This window comes from Thalassophryne amazonica, chromosome 21 (assembly GCF_902500255.1).
Source record: "Thalassophryne amazonica chromosome 21, fThaAma1.1, whole genome shotgun sequence".
NCBI classification, from domain to species: domain Eukaryota; kingdom Metazoa; phylum Chordata; class Actinopteri; order Batrachoidiformes; family Batrachoididae; genus Thalassophryne; species Thalassophryne amazonica.
The window spans coordinates 13,945,763-13,969,623 of record NC_047123.1 but is presented as its reverse complement, the minus strand read 5'-3'; the positions used below and the strand labels follow the sequence as shown (position 1 = coordinate 13,969,623).

The following is a 23,861-nucleotide window of genomic DNA, read 5'->3' as shown; positions in this document are numbered from 1 at the left end:
TTTATTACAAGCTCAAACATTGATGTTGTGTGACAAAAGCCTTTTAATAATAACTCACTTCAAGAAATAATGGCAAAACTCATATGTAAGTAAAACAACAAACAAACAACAACAACAACAAAAAAAGATTAATCATTACTAAAATAATCATTAGTTGCAGCCCTAGTTTGTTTTAGGAGTGAGAGCATTTTACATGTAAATGTGAATACGCCGATTTTGAGTTTCTCAGTGCGCATGCGTTTTCAAAACTGATGACTGTTACTTTGTGCACAGCAGAACAATGCTGTCAGTTGCTTTAGGCCCTAATTTTGTAATTTATTGACTGTACAGCCAGCAACACAGCACCCATTTGGTGCATTCACCGAATTAGAACAAATCAAAATACTACAGAAGACAAAGAATTTTTACTTGACAGTTTGAGTGTGTTTTCTTTGTTTCAGAGGACTTCATACACATTAAAATTCACTAGAATATACTAAATTTGACTTGCTCTTTTAAAATTTCTCGGGGAGCACCCCCAGACCCCCCATAGTCAATAGTGTGTTTTTACTTCACACTTTGAAGTGACTTTTATTTGTTTGAGAGGGCTTCATACTCATTAAAATTCACCAGAATGTACAAAATTTGACTTGCTCTTTTAAAAAAATTCTGTGGGAGATCCCCCAGACCCCCATAGTTTGAAGTGAGTTTTCTTTGTTTCATAGGGCTTCATACCCATTAAAATTGACCAGAATATACAAACTTTGGCTTGCTCTTTTAAAAGAATTTCTGGGGGAGATCCCCCAGACCCCCCCCCCATAATCAGTACTGTGTTTTTACGTCACAGACTGAAATGAGTTTTATTTGTTTCACAGGGCTTCATACTAGAGGTGGGCAGATCAATCCTAATATCAATAATATCGATACCAACACTGGTATTGATATTGAACGATCCTCATGTAAAAAGATTGATACTCAAGCTTTTTTTTCCTCTCCCGCACGCACTGACTGCTGCGCACGTAGATTCATCAAAGTCTACTCTCTGGCTGTAAGAGCAGCACTGCGCTGTGTCACACAACATGGAGCAGTGCACCCTTGTATTGTGGTTTGTCAGCCCTCTACCTAAGGAGATTTTGTTTTAAGTTGTGTTGAGTGATATTTTTTAAACAAAAATGTTGATTGTGATAATAAAGCATTTTGTTGTCACTTACAATGTTTGGTAAAATTCTATCCTAGGTCTTTTGGATCCTTTGGATCTATGATGCTTAAATATGAAAAGGTATCGGCATCTATATTGGTGATACTGGGCCTGTATTTACTTGGTTTCGGATCAATACCAAAATTTCTGGTATCGCCCACCTCTACTTCATACCTGTTAAAATTCACCAGAATACACAAAATTTGACTTGGTCTTTAAAAAATGTTCTGTCTTTAAAAAAAAATGTCCAGAATAAAGACTACACCCCCCACCACCCTTTTATGTACCTTTATGTTCAAGTTTTGCATTCTTTTAATGCTTTTTCTGTCTCTCCTTAGAGGCTATTTAGAATTGATTTATATGCTGTACAATGTGTTTATTGTATTTATTGAGGAAAAAAGAGTGTGTGCCCCCACTACGCCACATTTTAGGGAATTGCTGGCTGATTTTTGCCAGGAAAAAAAATTTAGTCAGATGAAAATTTATTGCTTTAACCCATGCATTAAACCCTGCTATTGAGGTGGGTGCTACCACTGAGGTGTAACCTCGATTTACAGAATTTAATAGCATTTCATTAGCATTTCGCCACAAGTTACTGACGAAACTCCTGGCATCTACAAAACAGCACAACCTGTTTATTTGATCCTATACCAACAAAACTGTTTAAGGACCTGTCAACTGTGCTGGAAATGATCAATCTGTCATTAACCTCTGGATCTGTTCCTAAATGTTTTAAATCTGCAGTGATTAAACCATCACTTAAGAAATCAAACCTTGACCCTGGTGTATTGAAAAATTACAGGCCGATATCAAAGCTATCATTCTCTTCCAAAATTTTGTAAAAGGTGGTTTCACGGCAGCTTATAGACCACACCTCACTGAGAATGATCTTTTTGAGGCGTTGCAGTCTGCTTTTAGGAAATATCTTTCCACAGAGACAAGTCTTGCGAAAGTAGTGAATGATCATCTTTGAGCAATGGACTCGAACACCACAACTGTTTTGGCGTTGTTAGATCTTATTGCTGCGTTTGACACTGTGGATCATCATATTTTGCTCAATAGGTTGGAGAATCTTTTTGGGATTACTGGAAGTGCCCTTGCGTGGTTGATGTTATACCTGTCCAGTCATTCTCAATGTGTTTTGTATAATAACACTAACTCTAACCTTGGTGGCTTCCTGACTTCCTGTCTCTGTGAGAGCAGATTTTAAGGTTTTGTTATTGACAAATAAAGTTGTTCATGGACTGGCGTCGACTTATCTGGCTGATCTGGTGAAACCCTAAGTGCCGGCCCGGATTTTGCAGTCGCAGGATGCGGGACTACTCTGTGTTCCCAGGGTGAAGACGAAATCAGTGGGTCAAAGAGATTTTTCTTTTCGTGCACCCGCTCTATGGAACGGTCTCCCTGCAACCTTGAGACAGTTGGAGTCTGTGGACATTTTTAAGTCAAGACTTAAAACCTATGTTTGTTTTCTTTCTTATGAATAGCTTTTATTTTTAAATCTGTTTTATTCTTTTACTTGTGTTTTTAATTGCGTATTTGATTTTTTTAAATTTTTACTTATTTAGCCATCTTTAGGTGCTTTTTGTTGTGATTTGGTGCTTTATAAGATGATTAAGTTGAATTGAAAATTGAATTATTGAACAAAGGTTGTAAATACAGTACTTATGTACATGTGATTTCTTAGGTTTCTTTTTTAATACATTTTCATGTTGTCATTATGGGGTGTTGTGAATAAAATTTTGAGGGGATAAAAAAATTATTAAACTCCATTTATGAATAATCAAAATGTGGAAAAAGTGACGCGCTGTGAATAATTTCCAGACGTGCAGCATTTTATTGTTTATGAAAATTCTGTAAGGTATATCTTATATATTATATTCCAGTTCTAAGGTGGAACTATGCCAGTATACAAAGATATATCTAAAAAGGAAGAGTAAAATAGGAGAGTAGAAAAGAGTAGAGTAGAGCCACTTAGGTGCCTGGTCTTGAGAACCAGGGAATATGAATATGAATAAGACTTGTGAATTTTCTCTACATCCCAGATACTTTGAAATGTGTGTGACATCACTGTAGCACATCAGTTAGATAAGATAAGATAAAACTTTACTGATCTCACAGAGGAGAAATTCACATTTTAAGTCAGCTCTTAAAAAACACACAAGATGGGTGCAAGTAGAGGAAAATGTTCATCAAACAGCGTGTGCAAGGATAAGCAATAATAATAATACTTGTAACAGTACAATAAAATAAGAAAATGAGGTAGAAATAGAATTCTACTTGAGCCTGTTTTTGACAGTTAAAGCTGATATCCTCGTGGCCACAGTGCCTCAGATCATTGCCTTCAGTTGCTGTCCACACAGGAATGTTTGTCTGCTTTTTATAGACATTTGTGTCTGCATAGCAAACACATTTGTCTGTGCCCATTTTAGCTGTGTCGCATACCACATATACTTTTGTAGTGAAACATGAAATCTGATATTCCACTCTTGTCATTTCAACACTCTTTTTTTTTTATCGTGGATATCCTGTTATTGATGAATAAGGACACCTATAAATGAGAAAAGCATCAGCCTTTGGTCCTTATAAATGAAGCCAACACGGAAGTGCCAAATCTTGCATTTCCTTGTCTGAGCACTTGAAGCTGGGTCCAAAAGTGAGTCACTCCCCATTGAAACCCATGTTAATTTTTACAGCACAAATAAACATGTTTACAGCCTGGTACAAACAATTGTTTTGGGCTTGATAGCTAGTTTTCTCCACTCATGACAACTGTTGTTGTCCTTTTAGCTGCTCCTGTATGTTCAAGGTCACCACATCAGATACAGCCAGATCCTGATGCAACTCCAGTTTTACCTGAAGAAACACACACAGCCTCAAAATGTCAATCAGCTGCAAATTGTGAATTATCCGCAAACCATTAATTGCAAAATGTGAATGCTGAAAAAATATCTCCCAAACCGTGAACGCGGGTCTCACAAAATGTGAATATCATTATTAATAAACATATTTTTTTTTATTTTAAGTAGTTTATCGATTTCAGTTTACAGTTCAGTCACTGCAGGACTGAATATACAGGACTAACCTAAGCTAACCCTATGACCGCAAAAAATATTATTTATTTATTTTTTTTGTGGTGAGTGGGGGTCAACACAGCCGGTGAGGTGCAGAGGTGATCCGAGCAGCTGTCACTTCTGTTGTCAAGCACCCAGTCCCGCTGGGTGTGTCCCAATCCAGGGACAGTGTGATCATGTGAGGAGTTTGACTGGGACAGTCCACATGTCAAACTCAGAGAGGACAGAAAGCTCCCCCTCCGGTAAACGGCTCAATAATCGTAAGAGAAACATTGTAGAAAAACAAACAACACTAGTTTCTAACCTCAGGAAGGTAGACAATGAGCTACAACCTTATTTTTATCCATATGAGCCATCCTCTGAGCTGCAAAAATAACATTAATCTGACCGAGCAGCCGGCGGAAAAACAGAAGTGTAGGGACCATCGACAAAGTACAAAAACAAGACACCAGAAAAATATTCAATAAATTCAGGTGTGGTGTCACCAAAATCACTGCACAGATCAGTGAAGTCCTGCTGATTATACTACAGCACTCACTTTGGAAAAATGTGCAAAAATTAAATTTTAGTGAATTAGTGAATTTTATAGCTTTTTTTTTTTTTACTTATTTTAATGATACAAAATCACTAACATTCCATTTTTCGTATCATCCCCCACCCCCCTCCCCCATGTCCTCCTGTATGTCGACCCTATAATTCTGCAAGAATCTACAGTGCCCTCCCATGACAACATAATCAATCTGCTTAGCAGTACCACCTGTATTAGAATGCTATGTCCATCAGAGACACTGATTTTTTACTTTTTCCAAGATAACAATCACATTCCTTATAATTATCACAACAGTCAGCAAAATTGCTTGGGAAACTCAGTTGTAATAAATATTCCAATGATGGCTGGCATTTTCATGTAATTTTAGAGGTGTTGTAATACTCATTAGAAAAGCGTTTGTTGGGGTTCGAAGAATCTGACAGATTTGTCACATTACTAATATTTGTTACAATAGTGTTTGAGTTCACTGTGCATTTTTGCCCACTATTGTAATAATTATTACAATCGTGACAGTTATTACAATAGAGGATGCACCACACCTTGGAATGACATGTTGGAAGTACTGCAAATGTGCAGATTCCAAGACTGAATGCAAAAGAATAGAATAATAAATAGAATAGAATGTTTGTTCCTATGTGATTATTTATTAGCCACAGTCAGTGTCTTGCCCATGAGATTGCTGTGAGTGCAGTTCTCCATGTGACAGTGTTCTTGTACCTCCAAAGACATGGCAGCACAAATGCACATATACTACACAGAGGACACACACACACACAGAGAGAGGGAGAGAGAAGCTAATAAACCAATTCTATTGAGTACCAAGGAGGGTCAGTGGTAATAATGGCTGGCTGCTCTTGACTTTCCATCCTCCTTTCCTTTCTTTTTCGTCCTCTCTAAATTCAATTCTCTTTTCAGTGGGAAGACCTTTTCCCCTCTCCAGCTCTCTTTCCTTTCCTGTTTTCTTTCTCCTTTGATTTCAACTCCTCTTTTACTCTGTAGAGCTTTATTTCACTTTAGACCTGTTTTATTTGGTTGCACTAGTACTCGTTGTAGCTGTACTACTGGGTCAATGATTTCTTCAGCACATTTTTAATCAAATGAAATAGTTTGACAGAAAAAAATAAAAATATTGGTGTGCCCTTGTCTTTGATTAATGGTTGCAGCAAGTATTTGTAATTTCTAATCTTTTAACATTATTATTGTGAGCATACTACAACCTCAATTCCAATGAAGTTGGAACATTGTGTGAAATGTAAATGTAAATAAAAACAGAATACAATGATTTGCAAATCCTCTTCAACCTATATTCAATTCAATACACCACAACGACAAGATATTTAATGTTCAAACTGATAGGCCTTTTGTTTTTGTGAAATATTTGCTTTAAAGTAAACTGGGATTTTGGGCTGTCTGAAGATCCTCTGTAGTTTTTCCCCTAATCCTGCTAAATAAGGGAGAGACACTCCTGTTCTTCTTGGCTCCGTCTCCTGTCTGTCTGGTCTCTTTTTTCTTTTGGTCTTCTGCACTTTATCCAGGGACCATCATGGGTACCCACATACTGTGAGGGCTTTCTCGACATGTTGTTGTTCTTTAGCCCTTCCTCTGTACTTCAACACAGAGCCCTACAGTTGCCCACAACTACTTTAAACCTGTTAACACCTTGAGACAGAAATTAGTTCACCCTAAGGACAGGATTCGTAGTTACAAACAGAGCAATGTAGTGTATTCTATCAGATGTCAGGAAAATTGCAATGAACACTACATAAGTGAGACTAAGCAGCCGTTGCACAAAAGGCTATACCAGCACCGCAGAGAGGGCACCAGTGTACCTCAGTCTGCAGGTCATCTCCACCTTAAAGACACTAACCACACGTTTGAGGACAAGGAAGTTAAAATCTTAGCCAGAGAAAAGAAATGATTTGAGAGTGGAGTGAAGGAAGCATTGTATGTGAAATAGTTGAAACCCACCCTTAACCGGGGAGGGGGTCTGAGACACGCTTTGCCCCTTGTTTGCAATGGGGTACTCAGGTCAAAGCAGTTTCAGTCTTTTGTTCATGTTAATGAGTCATTCACGTCGTCAGGAGAGGCGTCAGTCCCATCGCTAGGAGTGACAGCTGTCCTGTCATTAGGAGGGTGCTAACTAGAGCACAGTAGGTGCTAATTAGAGCAGTTGTTAATCACTAGCCAATAGCAATCTGCCTCTCGGTAGGAAGGTTCTGGTTAGGTTTAAAATTCCAGCTTTGCTGGCTTCTGTTATTCTTTTCTACAAGAGTCAAGCCAGAAGTCAGACTTCCAGAGCAAGAAATTTCAATCCAATCCAATCCACTTTATTTATAAAGCACATTTAAACAGACCCGAGTCTCCAAAGTGCTGCACAACAAAAGCATAGACACAGAAAATAGCAATAATAAGAATAAAATAGATAAGATAAAATAATACATAAATAGATAAAACCATGATAAAAAAATTAATTTCAATAAAATAAAAATAAAATAAGACGCAAGGACCGTACAACTCACGTGGTGTTAAAAGCCAAGGAATAAAAATGGGCCTTAAGACGGGACTTAAAACACTCCACAGTGGGAGCAGATCGAACATGTAGGGGCAGAGCGTTCCAGAGTCTGGGACTGACCACGGAGAAGGCTCTGTCCCCTCGAGTTTTAAGTCTCGTCCTAGGCACCATGAGCTGGGACTGGCCCTCGGACCTCAGAGCTCGTGCTGGAGTGTAGACCTGGAGGCAGTTGATGATATATTGTGGGGCCAGTCCATTCAGAGCTTTAAAAACAAAGTATCTTAAAATCAATTCTGAAACGTACAGGGAGCCAGTGCAGAGAAGCCAAAATTGGGGTAATATGCTCACGCTTTCTGGCCCCTGTTAAAAGTCGAGCCGCTGAATTCTGGACTAACTGCAGTCGGGAAAGTGCGTTATGGCTAATCCCAGAATAAAGTGCATAGCAGTAGTCTAAACGAGAAGAGATAAAAGCGTGCATGACTTGTTCAAACAATTTAAAAGGGATAAAAGGTTTCACTTTTGATAAAAGACGAAGGTAAAAAAAAACTCAATTTTAAAACTGCGTTAACCTGTTTATCAAATTTAAGATCGCTGCCTATGGTGACACCAAGGCTGGTGACTTTGGGACGCACAAAACTTTGGAGAGGTCCCAAGTCAAAGTGGGAATTGCCAAACAGAATTATCTCAGTCTTTCCCTCATTAAGTTTTAAATAATTCTGTGCTAACCAAGCCTTGACATCACCGAGACAGTCGAGAAGGGGTGTCAGGGGGCAGTGGTTGACAATCAGCATGTAAATTTGGCAGTCATCAGCATAAAAATGGTATGACATGCCATGTTTTCTAAATATCTCCCCGAGTGGGAGGAGATACAGAGCAAAAAGAATTGGGCCTAAGATAGAACCCTGGGGGACACCGCACTGCAGGGGAGCAGAAGAGGAGCAGGAGTCCCCCAGCCTCACAGAGAAGGACCTCCCACTCAAGTAAGACTCAAACCACTTCAAAGCAATCCCCCTGACACCCACACAGGTTTCCAAGCGAGATAAGAGAGTTGCATGGTCCACTGTGTCAAAAGCAGCAGTCAGGTCTAAAAGCACTAAAATAGCAGAGCTTCCCACATTAGCTATTAAAAACAGATCATTAAAAACCTTAAGAAGTGCAGACTCTGTACTGTGAAACGTTTTGTAACCCGACTGAAATGGGTCTAAAATGCCATGTGCATCTAAAAACAGCTGAAATTGAGCAAGCACGCATTTCTCCAAGATCTTGGAAACCAAAGGAAGCTTAGAAATGGGCCGATAATTTGCTAAAGTCACAGGATCAAGACCAGGCTTCTTAATCAGAGGCTCAACAACAGCATTTTTACAAAAAGTGGGGACAGTGCCAGAGACCAGACTACTGTTTACTACCTCGCTCACAAAGGTGCCAATGGTGCCCCAAACCTCTTTAAAAGCCGGCCGACTTGCACTCCCCGGCGTTTATGCTTCCTGGGCGGAGGCGCGTCCACCCAGACGAGCTGCTCTGGGAGATCAGCCAGGTAAAAATAATTTGACTTTTTTGCTTCATAGATCGCGCATGATTGCACCGTGTCCTTGATTTTTAGTAATTCCTGGCGATTATACACCAATAGCGAATGAACAGTCCCTGTGACAGACATAAAAATCAATAAAAAATACACAAGCGTAGGCAGCACAGACACTCCGGCGCCATCTTCCCATCATCATCATCAATTTAACTGAGGAAGCTTCTGTGATTAGAAGCGAAATGTCCTCATGACAAGCAACCCAGTCCAGTCGAAGATTCAAGCTTCTCTACTGCAGGAGTCAAAAGTTAAGGTTGCTCCAATTTTGGTAAAAAATGATGCAAATTATTGGTTGAGTTAATAGCATTTTCAAAAGGATAGTTTGCGCCATCTGTCATGCTTAGTTATCATGTTACGGGGTAACATATGTCATACGTCATAGAATCTGTAGGACGTCAACCTTATTTGACCTCTACTTTGGAGACCAAGCATACAACACAGTCAAAACTATTCCATTTATTAATCCTTAGAAACTCATCTGGTTGAGGAGTTGAGCCTGTTTTTGAAAGAGATCCTCACACCCCTCACCCACCCCAACAACAATGGACACCCCCTCCCTGTCCCGTCTGCAACCCCACCTACGCTAACGATCTGTTAAGAGGAAGTATGCCAGCAGTTTAACAGACAAAAGATCAAGAAGGCTCCAGGACCTGATGGTGTCTCTCCCTCATGTCTGAAGCCCCTTTCACACCGAGCCTGCTTCGAGTTACTCCATGCGGCATCATGATGATGCAGGAATGTCTGCGTCAGGTGTGCGTAGCAGGGGGGCAGAGAGGAGGTGAGAAAGCAGAGGAGGCTCTGCAGGCAGTTTGGCTGCAGCAAGACTGTGCACTCTGATTTCTCTTCAAGTTTACCTTTGTTCTTGTGCAGGGCTGCAGGTCTGTGCTCTGATTTCTGTTATCATTTATTCTTCCTTTGACCACGAGCTGTTTGCACGCGCGCATGCACAAACTAACTGTCCGTGAGCAAATGTGGAGATGTCTGGAATTATACTTGATGTGGACATGTCCTGTCTCTGGCAATCAGTCTGTGAGCAGGACTTATGTCCTTTTTTGTTCTTTATTTAACACAGTTATGAGAGAGTTTGAGGGGAGAGTGAGGAACTGCCTGCAGCCAGCCATTTTTTTTTTCTTTTAATTGTTCACATGTGCGTGCATGAATGAATCATCCATGAGAGGACTGGAGATGTCCAGACATTTACTGGATGTGGACATGTCCTGTCTCTGGCAATCAGTCTGTCAGTTGTGAGAGAATTTAAGAGCGAGTAGCTGCAGCAGCCAGGCTGAGCAGGCTGGACATTTGGGTGTTCTTTTCTTTTCTTTGCTCTCCAGGTGGTATGCAAACTGATTTATTGTCTGTGGAGGAGGTGCTGGCAGAAGAGTCCTTCACCCTCATCAACGTAATGTGCAGCACCTGTGGATGGTGCTCACGTTCAACCTTAAAGACTTTCAGCTGAAGCAGATAATGAGATGGCGTTCTGCATTTAAGCCATGTGTGATTCAAGCAGAATTGCCGGGAACTCGACCTTGTGATGTTCGTTTGTGAGACGCTGAGGACCGCGCCTGGGTTTGACACATCGTGCCTGTGAAGGAGGACGGGTGAGGGACACATGCTGTCAGCACACATCAGAGGTGATTAATTGTCTGAGTAAGTGTTAACAGTAATTTGGTATTTTGAGACGCAGTATATGTGAATATTGATAAGAGTTGTGCAGTTTGCTTCTCACTGCCATGGCGTGCGGACTGATGATCCTCCACCTGTTGTGAGAAGCTGCGCATTTACATAAAGTTTAAATTCAGACCTGAATGTGTTGCTGATAGTGTGTGCCTTTGAAGGATATTGGTTGTAGCTGCTGACTTACCTCACCTTTTCTATCCTTCGCAGAGTCGGTTTGTCGTGTCCACCTGGGGGGTGTTTGGCGGTGAACGTGAGTCCAGAAGCGCCGGGCTTCGATCCCTTTAGGCGCTGAAGAGCGCGCCGTCCTTCACTCCGCCAGATAAACGCACTTTTATGTTGTACACAATTATTGCACGAAAGGGGAATAAATGTTTTGTTTTTGGAACCGCTTTCTAGTTATTTAGCGCTGGGTTCAGTCAGACGCAGGTCCGCTCCTCAACCCGCGTCGACACATAACACAATCGAACACAGCAGGAATCATAAATTGGCATCGGGTAACGTTGTATTGTGAGGGTGTGGCTTCCAGTCACGTTGAGTAGCATTGCTTTGCCCTGACTTGCATTGAAACCACTTCCTTTCTGCATCCTGTGCACAACGCAGAAAAAATTAAACGTTTAAGTTTTGGCGTCCGATTCACTTCGTCCTTTGCGTCATGGTATTGTGGCAATAGAGCTACATCGTCTCGGCACTAGGTTGCATCCATTGGCATTGTCATGATGCAGCACGGCGCAACTCAAAGTGGGCCCGGTATGAAAGGGGCTTGAGAGCCTGTGCTGATCAGCTGGCCCCCAATCTCATCCAGATTTTCAACAGATCTTTGGGGCTGTGCGAGGTCCCCTCCTGCTTTAAATGCTCCACTATTATCTCAGTCCTAAAGAAACTGTCCATGACAGGACGAAATGGTGACAGCCTGTCTCCCTGACTGATCTGTTGTCATGACGTCTTTTGAATGGCTGGTGTTGAGCCACGTGAAGGACATCACAGGACCCCTGCTGGTCCCCCTGCAGTTTGCCTTCAGAGCAAACAGGTCAGTTGAGGATGCAGTCAATATAGGTCTGGATTACATCCTGCGTCACCTGGACTCTGCAGAGATGTACTTGAGGATCCTGTTCATTGACGTTCAACACCATCACCCCCGACATTCTCCACAAAAAACTCACCAACCTCTCTGTGCCAGCTCCCACTTGTCAGTGGATCTCCAACTTCCTGACAGGCAGGACACAGCAGGTGAGGATGGGGAGCATCACAACCAGCACACGGACAATCAGCACTGGCGCCCCTCGGGGTGTTGGCTCTCCCCACTGCTCTTCTCCCTCTATACAAACAACTGAACTTCAGGTAACTCCTCTGATAAACTCCTGAAGTTTGCAGATGATACTACCATCATTGGTCCCATCCAGGATAGTGACAGAAGACTGTTGAGATTCTATTCTGATTTTGAAGTTCAAAGATGGCTAAACTTGACCTATTTTAAGAGGTCAAAAGGTTGCATTCTTCTTCCTATTTTTATGCTCATATGGCCAAGGGTATTTTAGCATTGCGTTATATTTAGTAGTTGTTACACTCTCAAACTACAATAACCCATCCATCCATCCATCCATCCATTTTCTTCCGCTTTATCTAGAGCCAGGTCGCGGGGGCAGCAGCTCAAGCAAAGCCGCCCAGACCTCCCGATCCACACACCTCCCCCAGCTCCTCCGGGGGAACCCCGAGGCATTCCCAAGCCAGCCGAGAGACATAGTCCCTCCAGTGTGTCCTGGGTCTTCCCCGGGGCCTCCTCCCGATGGGACGTGCCTGGAACACCTCTCCAGTGAGGCGTCCAGGGGGCATCCCCAAAAGATGCCCAAGCCACCTCAGCTGGCTCCTTTTGACGTGGAGGAGCAGCGGCTCGACTCCGAGCTCCTTCCTAATGACTGAGCTCCTCACCCTATCTCTAAGGGAGCACCCAGCTACCCTGCGGAGGAAACTCCTCTCGGCCGTTTGTACTCGCGATCTCGTTCTTTCGGTCATGAGCCAAATCTCATAACCATAGGTGAGGGTCGGAACGTAGATCGATCAGTAAATCAAGAGCTTTGCCCCCTACTCAGCTCTCTCTTCACCACGATGGTCCGATACAGCGACCGCATCACTGCAGACGCTGCACTGATCTGTCTGTCGATCTCACGCTCCATCCATCCCTCGCTCGTGAACCAGATCCCGAGATACTTAAACTCCTCCACTTGAGGCAAGGACACTCCACCGACCTGAAGAGGGCAAGGCACCTTTTTCCGGTCAAGATTTGGATGTGCTGATTTTCATCCAGGACGCTTCACACTCGGCTGCAAACCGCCCCAGTGCACACTGAAGGTCCTGATTTGACGAAGCCAACAGAACCACATCGTCCACAAACAGCAGAGATGACGTTCTGTGGTTCCCAAACCAGACCCCCTCTACACCCTGGCTGCGCCTAGAAGTTCTGTCCATAAAGATAATGAACAGAACCGGTGACACAGGGCAGCCCTGGCGGAGGACAACGTGCACTAGAAACTGGTTTGACTTGCTACCGGCAATGCGAACCAAGCTCCTGCTGCGGTCGTACAGGGACTGGATAGCCCTTAGCAAAGGACCCCGGACCCCATACTCCCGGAGCACCCCCACAGGGTGCCCCGAGGGACACGGTTGAACACCTTCTCCAGATCCACAAAGCACATGTGGACTGTTTGGGTGAACTCCCATGAACCCTCGAGCACCCGATGGAGTATGTAGAGCTGGTCCAGTGTGCCACGACCAGGACGAAAACCACACTGCTCCTCCTGAATCCAAGGTTTGACTTTCGGTTGAATTCTCCTCTCCAGGACTCTGGAATAGACCTTACCCGGGAGGCTGAGCAGTGTGATCCCCCTATAGTTGGAACACACCCTCCGGTCCCCCTTCTTAAACAGAGCGATCACCACCCCGGTCTGCCAATCCAGAGGCACTGTCCCTGACCGCCACGCGATGTTGCAGAGGCGTGTCAATCCAGAGACTTAAGGTACTCAGGATGGATTTCATCCACCGCAGGAGCCTTGCCACTGAGAAGCTTTCTAACCACCTCGGTGACTTCGGCCTGGGTGTTGGATGAGTCCACCTCTGAGTCCCCAGTCTCTGCTTCCTCTTTGGAAGACATGACGATAGGATTGAGGAGATCCTCGAAGTATTCCTTCCACCGCATGACAACATCCCCAGTCAGGGTCAACAGCTCCCCACCCGCACCGTAGACAGTGCTGGTGGAGAGCTGCTTCCGGCTCCTGAGGCATCAGACGGTTTGCCAGAATTTCTTCGAGGCCCACCAATAGTTCTCCTCCATGGCCTCTCAGAACTCCTCCCAGACCCGAGTTTTTGCCTCTGCGACCGCACGGGCTGCAGCACGCTTGGCCTGCCGGTACCTGTCAGCTGCCTCTGGGGTCCCACTTATCAACAAAGACAAGTAGGACTACGTTTCAGCTTGACAGCATCCCTTACTTCCGGCATCCACCACCGGGTTTGGGGATTGCCGCTGCGACAGGCACCAGAGACCTTGTGACCACAGTTACAAGCGGCTGCATCAACAATGGAGGTGGAGAACATGGTCCACTCGGACTCCATGTCTCTCCCCCGGTATCTGGGAGAAGCTCTCCCGGAGGTGGGAGTTGAAGACCTTGCTGACACAGGGTTCTGCTAGTCATTCCCAACATACCCTCACGATACGTTTGGGCCTGCCAGGTCTGACCAGCTTCCTCCCCTCCCAGCAGATCCAACTCACCACCAGGTGGTGATCGGTCGACAGCTCAGCCCCTCTCTTCACCCCAGTGTCCGAGACACGTGGCCGAAGGTCAGATGATACGACTAAAAAGTCGATCGACCTCCAGCTCAACAGTGAGAGACCTGTCCCCAACTTGAAGGCATAGGGTCGCTACCCTCTCGTTCACCGGAGTGAACTCCAACACATTGCAACTGAGCTGGGGAGCAATAAGCAATGCTACCCCAGCACTCCGCCTCTCCCCATGGGCAATGCCAGAAAAGTGGAGCGTCCAGCCCCTCTCCAGGAGTTGGATACCAGAGCCCAAGCTGGGCATGGAGGTGAGCCCGACTATCTCTAGTCGATATCTCTCAACCTCCGGCACAAGCTCAGGCTCCTTCCCCCCCAGCGAGGTGACATTCCACGTCCCAACAGCTAGGGGCTGTGAGCGCGAACCGGGCCATCGGGCCACCTGCCCTCGACTGCTACCCAATCCTCTGCACATGACCCCCATGGCCCCCTCTGCAGGTGGTGAACCCACAGGAGGGCCCATGTCGCTCTCTTGAGCTGAGCTCGGCCGCAGCCTGTGGGCTAATGTCCGACCACCAGGCGCTCGCGCGTGAGCCCCAACCCCAGGCCTGGCTCCAGGATGGAGCCCCGGCTCCGCCATACCAGGCCACATCTCGGTCCTTGATTTTGTACTGGTCATGGGAGCTTCTGAACTGCCCTTAGTTTGACCCATCACTTAGGACCTGTTTGCCTTTGGGTTACCCTACCAGGGGCACAAAGCCCCCGACAACATAGCTCCTAGGATCATCCGGGTATAAAAGCTCCCCTACCACGATAAGGTGGCAGTTCGAGGGGGAGTACAATAACCCCAGGGGAAAAAAAGAAAATGCAGCCAATTTTCCTGCTCTGCTGGCTGATGTGGGTTCACAATGTTTGGTTGCACTGCCTTTCTTTTGCCATTTCCCTGCAATTTAATGAATGTGTCTCCCTCAACCTTTTCAACAGACTCAACTCACTTGTCAGCATGTTTTCTTTGGCATCTATTGTCATCCTAACCTGCTACATGTCCTTTACATCCTCTGGCTATCCAAATTCTTTTTTGTAAGCTCTTTCCTCTCTATATATGTGGAGTATTCTTCCTTCAACTTTCACCATGTGATCTTTGAGCCAGCCCTCACTCTCCCCCTCTTCTTCTTCTCATTCCATCAAACCAAACCCTATTCTTTTGCTAACTATCTTCACTCAATTCATTTTCAATTCAATTTATTTATACAACACCAAGTGAGGACATAAAGCCCCGTTTACACATAGACGGTTTTGTCGGTGGGTAGTACGTAGACCGAATTTCGCGGTAGTTCCGGCTGTTTTCGCGGTGGAAAGGGGCGGAGCATTTCACCGTTTTGACCGCCGTACTAGCCGCAAATACGCGGTAATACCCAGTTCTATCCTTTACAATCGCAGTTTAAGATGCGCGTGAGAACGGCGGTGTTCTGCTGCCGCCGATAATGCCCTTGTACCGCTGGTTTTATCCAGGCAAATCCTGCGTTACTCCAGGAACTTTTGCATATAGGCACCACCCCCAGAGTATAATAGGCTGAAGCAGCAGGAATACATGCCTCTGTCACTGCAGGGGGAGGGAGATCATCTTCAGCCTTTTCTTCTCCTTCCTTTTCCCCCTCCTCAATGTGTTGCTCCGTCTCCACCACAGGCCTCCCCTCTGCTTCTGAACCAGACCTCTTGGTAAGTCCGTGACGCTGCCAATTTTCTTTTAGGAGGCATACTGGAGCTTCTCTGCAAAAATATCTGGAGCTGGCCACGAGTGAGGGGCCTGCATGCAGCGCGCTAGCGTTTTTATACTGACCGCCGCCTATCGGCCATTTGGAACGCCGTTAACCGGGAGGTGGTATTTAGAATGGCGTACTGTCCGCTAGCGCTGCCATTTTGTCTGCCTCTGTCGCCGGTTAAAACACCCTTGAGGATGCCGATGTGGGCTCTATCGCCGTTTTACACGCCCTTGATTAGGGATACATCGCCGGCCACCAATTACGGCGGTGTAAACTGCGGCACTACAGGAAGGGGCAGGATGAAATGGCGATTAAAAAGTATCAAACGCCGTTGTTCGCGTTGTCTCCGTCATCACGCAAATTCTCCGGGAGCGCTCCCGGAATTATTCGACATGTTGAATAATTTTTTCGACGATTCCCGGTAAAGCCGGAACTAAGCCACGCCCCCTAGTGCCGGCGTTAACAACGGCGTTTGATCCTTAAGACGGCCAAAAACTCTTCCGGGACGCTTCCGGGAGCTCTTACCGTCTATGTGTAAACGGGGCTTAAGTCACCTCCACCTGAGAATGTCTGCAGTGTCCATCAGGTGTCATCTCCAGCCTACCCCATGTAATCCACCTGTGTGCACCTTCCTCCACTCCTATATGTCAACAGGTGCTCCGACTTGAAATGAACGTCCATTACAGCCCTTTCAACCATTGGCCATGTACTTGTGTGACACGCCTTGAGGCGTTGAAGCTTTGCTGTGATTTGGCGCTATATAAATGAAAATAAATGAAACTGAAATTGTGTGCTGTTTATGTTTGAATTGTGTCCAATATAAAATCTGAATATTATTTCTTTCTGTTTTTACCTTCTAGATGTGACAGGGGATACTATGGTCAACCCACTGTTATAGGAAGCTTCTGTCAACCCTGTGATTGCCATGGCAACCTGGAGCTCTCCATACCTGACAGCTGTGATGCAATTACAGGCGTGTGTCTGCACTGCCGGAAAGGTTACGGTGGCACGACTTGTGACAGTTGTGCTGAAGGATACTATGGGGATGCGATCACAGCAAAAAATTGCCAACGTAAGTCAACTCATTAAATTGAAGCAAATCTACAATATAACCATTTGCTATAGAAAGAGAATTTTGTGTGTGTGTGTGTGTGTGTGTGTGTGTGTGTGTGTGTGTGTGTGTGTGTGTGTGAGTGAGAGATGGATTATCTCTGTATGGGCATATTCATAGACTTGCCGTGACTATAAATATCTTGACTGTGTTTATGCTGCCTGCATCCCAGCCAATGAGTGATATAAGGAGCATGGGAAAGATGCTGTGTGACCTGGGCTGGACAAATGAAGCCTGAACACACCCTCATCTCAGAGTTAATGAACAAGCTAAAGCTAACAGCCTAACATTGGTTCAGATATTTTATTAACCCTCTGGGGTCTGAGAGCATTTTTTATACAGTTCACTCGCCTGGCATAAATGTTTTATTATTGTTGTTAACAGCTCTCCCTGCATCCCACAATCAAGTTTTATGTCTCTTTTTTACAGGACAACCTGTGCTTTCAGAATATATATGTTTTTGTTGTGTTTTATAAGTGTAATAATAGTTTATAATCAAAAATAGGCAAGGAAAAAATAAAGTGAAAAATAATTTTCCACACACATTTATTCAAAACACACGGCAAACTATAATAAACAACTGTTTTGACACTTTATAAAGGTAATTTGAGGTCTTGTCTGAAAGACTGAACAACAAAAAGGTTCAAACAATAAACACAAATGCACATTTTGAACAATATATACAAAATGGTCTCTGCGTTTTGTTGTCCATTGATATGGTAACAGTGCTTTACGCAGAGAAAGCAACAGAGTTATCCAGTAACATTCACATGCAAACTAGTGGAGCAATTCTAATAGTTACACACTCTTTGTTTGAGCACATGAGATTGTCATCAGAGGCTCTCCGTGTGCTCCTACTTTCACTGATCTCTGTGTGTAATTGTGCAGGGTGCACTGAGTATGTACTAATAGTATGTATTCATTGGAGCACCCAGGGGGCTACTCAAACAGGCCAACTAGTAACATATCACTCCTGAAAACGATCTTTGGCTTTTCACGTCAGGTAAATCTGCCCTACGATTGGATTTTGGAAAACCATGTGATGGTGAACCAATTCCGATTGGGCACTCACATTGTGCACATCATCACACAGCGTCTATGAGGAGTACAAAGATGGCCTATAGCTGGCTCAAAAGTCCGTGGAGTTAACTTTTCAGCAAAACAAAAAGTAAGTTTCTATCACATATCATTTAAAAGTTATTTATAATTTAGTAAAGCTTGGTCTTAGTTGTCGTATACGACGGCGTCGGCCCCAGAGGGTTAAAGTATACTTTTGCAGACTGGGTGGTGGTTTTCATGAAGGATGCCTTGGGTGGAAATATTCAAAATTATGACTGTCTTATTGCCTCAGTAACTGTGTAGTGTACAGATTACTGTGCAGTGGACTTACCATCAGCTAAGCTATGATACCTGCTAACACACTGCTAACTGTAAAACCATAAATTAAATAACATGTACATTTTACTCAGTGGAAACACTGACACACACAGTTCTAAGATGATCACTTAGGACAGTTACATGCACAAGCCTGATGGTTGTGCTCAATAGTTGTATGAAATGCACAGAAAGTAGGTACATAGTCGGTCCACAGCCACTGCGATACCGGAGCAGTCTGGAGTCGACTGACGGCACACAAGAGTTATCCATTTTAAAAAATCCTCATCAAGCATACAGTTGTCATGGAGGAGGAAACTTGCCACATAGACCAAAACAGTTTTCTGTACCAGACTGTAAAAATGTTTATTTATCTTCGAAAGTTGAACATTTTAACATAGGTTTCTATGTCAGTGTGCTCCTTTTTGTGCTCCAGACCTGAGAAACCATTTAAGGAATTGCAACATTTTCCATTTCCAGGTAGGCTTCTTTTTTTTTCTTTTTTTTTTGATGGATGCAGATTGGGGCTTGGTGCATATCACAAATGTCAAGGTCATTTCGCACCCAGGTGTTCGCACCTGGTTACAATGCTTGTGGAACATAATCAAAGCATATTCCTTATCTCTGTCACATACACGCGATGAGGTGTAGCAGACAGCGTGTTGGCACTATCTAGGTCATTCCCTCCCAGAGAGGAAGAAAATTCACCAAAACACAAGAATCCACAATGGGAAAAACAGGTGGATCATATGCAGCACATCCAGAAAGTATTCACAGTGTTACACTTTTCCACATTTTTTACATTACAGCTTTATTCCAAAATGGATGAAATTAATTTTTCCTCAAAATTGTACATACAATACCCCATAATGACAATATGAAAAATGTTTTCATGATTTTTGCAAATTTATTAAAAAAAAAAAGAAGAAAGAAATCACATGTACACAAGTATTCACAACCTTTGCCATGAAGCTCAAAATTGAGCTCAGGTGCATTTGGTTTCCACTGATCATTCTTGAGAGTAGAATTCAGGATCCTTGAGAGTTCAGAGTAATTTTTTTTCTTTTTCTTTTTCTTTTCTTTTTTTTTTTTGAGGGGAAAAAAGGAATTTATTCCATTTTGGAATAAGGCTGCAACATAACAAAATGTGGAAAAAGTGAAGCACTGTGAATACTTTCTGCATGCACTGGATAAACAAGCATTTTTCAAGGAACAGATGGCATTCAGCTGGCTAGTTTTCAGTAGAAAATATATGAGGCTGTGTGATGAAATTGGGTGTGTATGATGGACCATGCACAGCAAGTCAGTGAGGCTGACTGGACTGATGGTGAACTGGATTTGGTGTTCCTGCAGCAGTTTCTAAGTGCCTCCTTCATACTGTCACTGTGACCGTTAACTGCTGGAAAGTCTCGATTACTGTGTCAGGGAGGTGAGGAGGGTCTAACTTAGGTCAGGAAGCATTGGCAGCTCATCCGTATGGGCGATCATGTGACGCACCACCAGAGCAGAAAGAAGAAACAGAGGAGGACATTTGTTCCTGCATTTGAACACACCATTTCAGACATTCGGCATAGTTTGCCCTCTGAATCATTGTCTGGTCAGTATGATGTTGTGCTTCATGAAGTTCTGCCACTTTGGGACGATTTCAGCTGTGCTTAAAGTAGACCTGCATTGAAATAAATGCAGATCTTTGGACCAAAAAATGACTTATATTTACACATAAGATCCTTCTGAATGTAACTAAGTCCCTTCGGCTGCTCCCTTGTTTGCACTCGGGGTCGCCACAGCAAATCCAAGGTGGATCTGCATGTTGAATTGACACAGGTTTTACGCCGGATGCCCTTCCTGATGCAACTCCACATTACATGGAGAAATGTGGCAGAGGTGGGATTTGAACCCGGAACCTTTTGCACTGAAACCAAGTGCATTAACCACTTGGCCACCACCCCTGCAAGATCCTTCTGAATGTAGTAAAGTAAATCTGCAAGCCCAGATCTGTCATTCAATGGAGAAATCTTCATTTAAAAAATGACAAATTTACAGCTAAAATTTGGCCCTCCGCAAAACTGTCATCATCTCCGGGACGTTGCCGAGACGTAAGAGAGAAGACCCTATCCCAGCATGCATTGCGCGCGCCAACTGTAATTTGTGGATTTACGTCAGTTTGCATCTTTTAACAAAAGCACCTGTCTTATATGGAAGGATTGACTTTTTTTAAAACTTCATATTGTCTTCCAGTACATTCTAGTACCGCAGAAGAAGAACAAGGCAGAAAGGCTTGAAAAAAATTAGGCTGTAACATAGTCAAATGTTCTATCAAACAAAAAAGTTTGGTGATGATCGGATCCAGATTCCAGATCTGGTGATCCAGAATATGCAAAAATATAGGGAAAATGGAAAATTTGTCAGTGTGAGGTGACAAATGAAGCTAGAGATGCACAACTAACACCAAATTGTAGCTGAATCTGTACTGATTCAGTAAGGTGTCATCAGATTTGATGTAGCTTCAAATGCTATGGAGCTAGATCCAGAAGAAAACCGCCATTACCGAAAAATCGTTTTTATACAATAACTTTTGAACTAATAAAGACATAAAAGTGATTCCAAGTTCTAGTGGTATGTTTTTATGGTCAAGGATGTCACATATAAAGGAAAGAAAATGTATGTATCATAGTTTTGGTTGTAACACTGTTGTAACACTGTAACACTGAGTTGTTGAATAGATCACTGTGCCAAGGAGGGAATCTCTTTATCGTCAGTGACCCTATGGCCTTGTTTAGAGAAGTGTTTCATAGATGTTAAAAAATTCATATATTTGCAGTTTAGTGGAATAATAAATTGAATTTTGTCTCTTATTTGTTTTTGTCTATAAGCACATGCAATATCAGATGACAATAATTTCTGGGAAAGGTGCAAGTTGCAATAAACTGTGATGCCAAGCGCTAAGGATACATGCTATCCAGTCACAGCAGATGAAACTTTTTTTACTACTGAGCAAACATCATTGTTAGACTTTGTTAGGTTCAATGATTCCACAGCGTGTAGATGTTATGGCGTCAGTGACCCCATGGCCTTGGCAGAGGTTTGCACTCTCTGAGTGCTTCTAGTTGTATCTGATAAGTGTTGCACACTACGTCATCCGCAGGTCCTTGGATGGTGATATGATGTTCATCCATGACTAACATTGGTATTCTGTCAGTCAGTTGGTCATTTATGTTTGTGGATGGTCGCCCAGAATATCCTTCACTCTACACTGATGTGCATCCATGTTTTAAGTGGTTATACCACTCTGAATTGCATTATGCTCATGTCATCATCACCAAAAGCCTGCTGAAACTTGTGAATGGTTTCTGCTTGGGTGTCACGAAGCTTTTGGCAAAATCTGATGAAATACCTTTCCTCAGGTCATTCCATTATGTTATAGGAAATGAGAATCCATCAAGGCTGACTGCTTGTGACTGATGTCCTCTGCGGGTCAGAAAAAAAAAAAAAAAAAAAAATCACGCACAAGAAGGTTCCCTACATCTCCCCACCAAACAACAACTCGTACACTTTATTTGTTTCTGTGGAATAAAATAAGGGGAATGATTTTTAAATACACCTTGTATTTAAAATGCACATATAATTATCATAGAGGACAACAAATTAAAAATGTCTTTTTTCCATTGTTGGGGATGTGATGGTCTAGTGGATAAGCGTTGGGCTTCAGACCAGGGGATCCTTGGTTCAAAACCCAGCCACACTGGAAAATCACCAAGGGCCCTTGGGCAAGGTCCTTAATCTCCAAGTTGCTCCCGGTGTGTAGTGAGCGTCTTGCATGGCAGCACCCTAACATCGGTGTGTGAGTGTGTCTGTGTGAATGGGTGAATGTGAGACATCATTGTAAAGTGCTTTGAGTTTCTGATGCAGATGGAAAAGAGCTACATAAATTCAGTCCATTTGCCATTGTTACCCAAAAGAAGATACATGATCAGCATGCTTACAAATTGGAATATACGAGGTCTGTCCAAAAAGTAACGGACCTTTTTATTTTTTTCAAAAACTATATGGATTTGAATCATGTGCGCTTGCATCAGCCAAGCTTGAACCTTCATGCGCATGCGTGAGTTTTTTCATGCTTGTCGGTTGCGTCATTCACCTGTGGGCAGGCTTTGAGTGAGCACTGGTCCAGCCCCCTCATCGGATTTTCATTGTCAGGGAAATGGCTGAGCGACTGCCGCTTTGCTCCATGAAAATTTTTTCAGAAACTGTGTGAGACAGCCAGGTGGAAAACATTCGGAAAATTCAGATGGCTTTCGGTGAAGATTCTATCGGCGTCACACAGATTAAGGAGCATTACAACCGGATTAAAGACGGCCCACAGCGGCGGAGGGCGCGCCGCGCTCCGAGCGGCCATCGACAGGCTGAAACGACCACATCATTTCCAAAGTGAAGACTGTGTTGATCCGGCCACTGTTACAGGAGATTTTGTAATGAAAGACGTGCGGAAGAATTTGCGCATCAGGACGGAGCCGCTCGTGGCGCACAACAAACACCTCCGTATTGGAAACCATTTGGAAGATTCAGATGGCTTTTGGTGGCTTTTCAGTCGAGTGAGTATCCGAGAAATTGTGTAACAGCTGGGCATGCCACAACTTGTCCTGTGAGACTTCCAACTTGTATGCATGCTGATTCCAATGATCCATATAAAATTAATGACAAAAAATACAATAGTCAGAGTTTAATGCTGAATAAAAGCTAAAAATGCTTTCCCGATACTTGGACGGGAGTTTCTACCTAAGATTCTGTATGTGAATTTTATCATCCTCACAAGACCAAAAATACGGAACAAAAAAAACATACAAAAAAATTAAACATTAAACAATATATCAAAGCATGATGCATTAAAGGGCACTTGGGGAAACAGCGACTGCTCCCCTTTGATTGAGATGAATAATATCATTTGTCAATCAGTACTTATTTTAAATAAGTAAGTGATCCACTGTGCCCATAATGTGATTTTGTCATATTGAAGTTGTCAGTAACCCCAAGTACAGTAATCACAAACTGGCCATGCCCCGGGAACACCCATCAAGTGACAAACACCAACTACTTGTTGCCTTCATTTGTAGTTAATCTGACTATAAGGTTATCTATTTATTTATTTATTTGATCACTGACCCTCAGCAAGGACTTAAATCCACATAGAATGGGTTGTACCCCATCAATTTCAAATGATTTTGTGTGTGTGTGTGTGTGTGTGTGTGTGTGTGTGTGTGTGTGTGTGTGTGTGTGTGTG

General features: G+C 43.4%; 1 protein-coding gene and 1 long non-coding RNA gene across 6 annotated transcripts in view; one reads left to right on the top strand and one right to left on the bottom strand.

The window, feature by feature from the left end:
• The window catches only part of lama2 (laminin, alpha 2), a 780,279-nt gene that overhangs the window by 331,130 nt on the left and 425,288 nt on the right, over positions 1-23,861 (top strand). For all 5 annotated transcript variants that reach the window (XR_004558560.1, XM_034162644.1, XM_034162643.1 and 2 more), the window contains exon 21: positions 16,959-17,170. Coding sequence is in view for 4 of the 5 variants with exons in the window: in XM_034162644.1 (XP_034018535.1) it covers positions 16,959-17,170 (212 nt within the window). In the remaining variant the exon portion in view is untranslated. The remainder of the gene's footprint in view (positions 1-16,958; positions 17,171-23,861) is intronic.
• The window catches only part of LOC117503416, a 559,959-nt gene that overhangs the window by 268,249 nt on the left and 267,849 nt on the right, over positions 1-23,861 (bottom strand). The window lies entirely within an intron of this gene.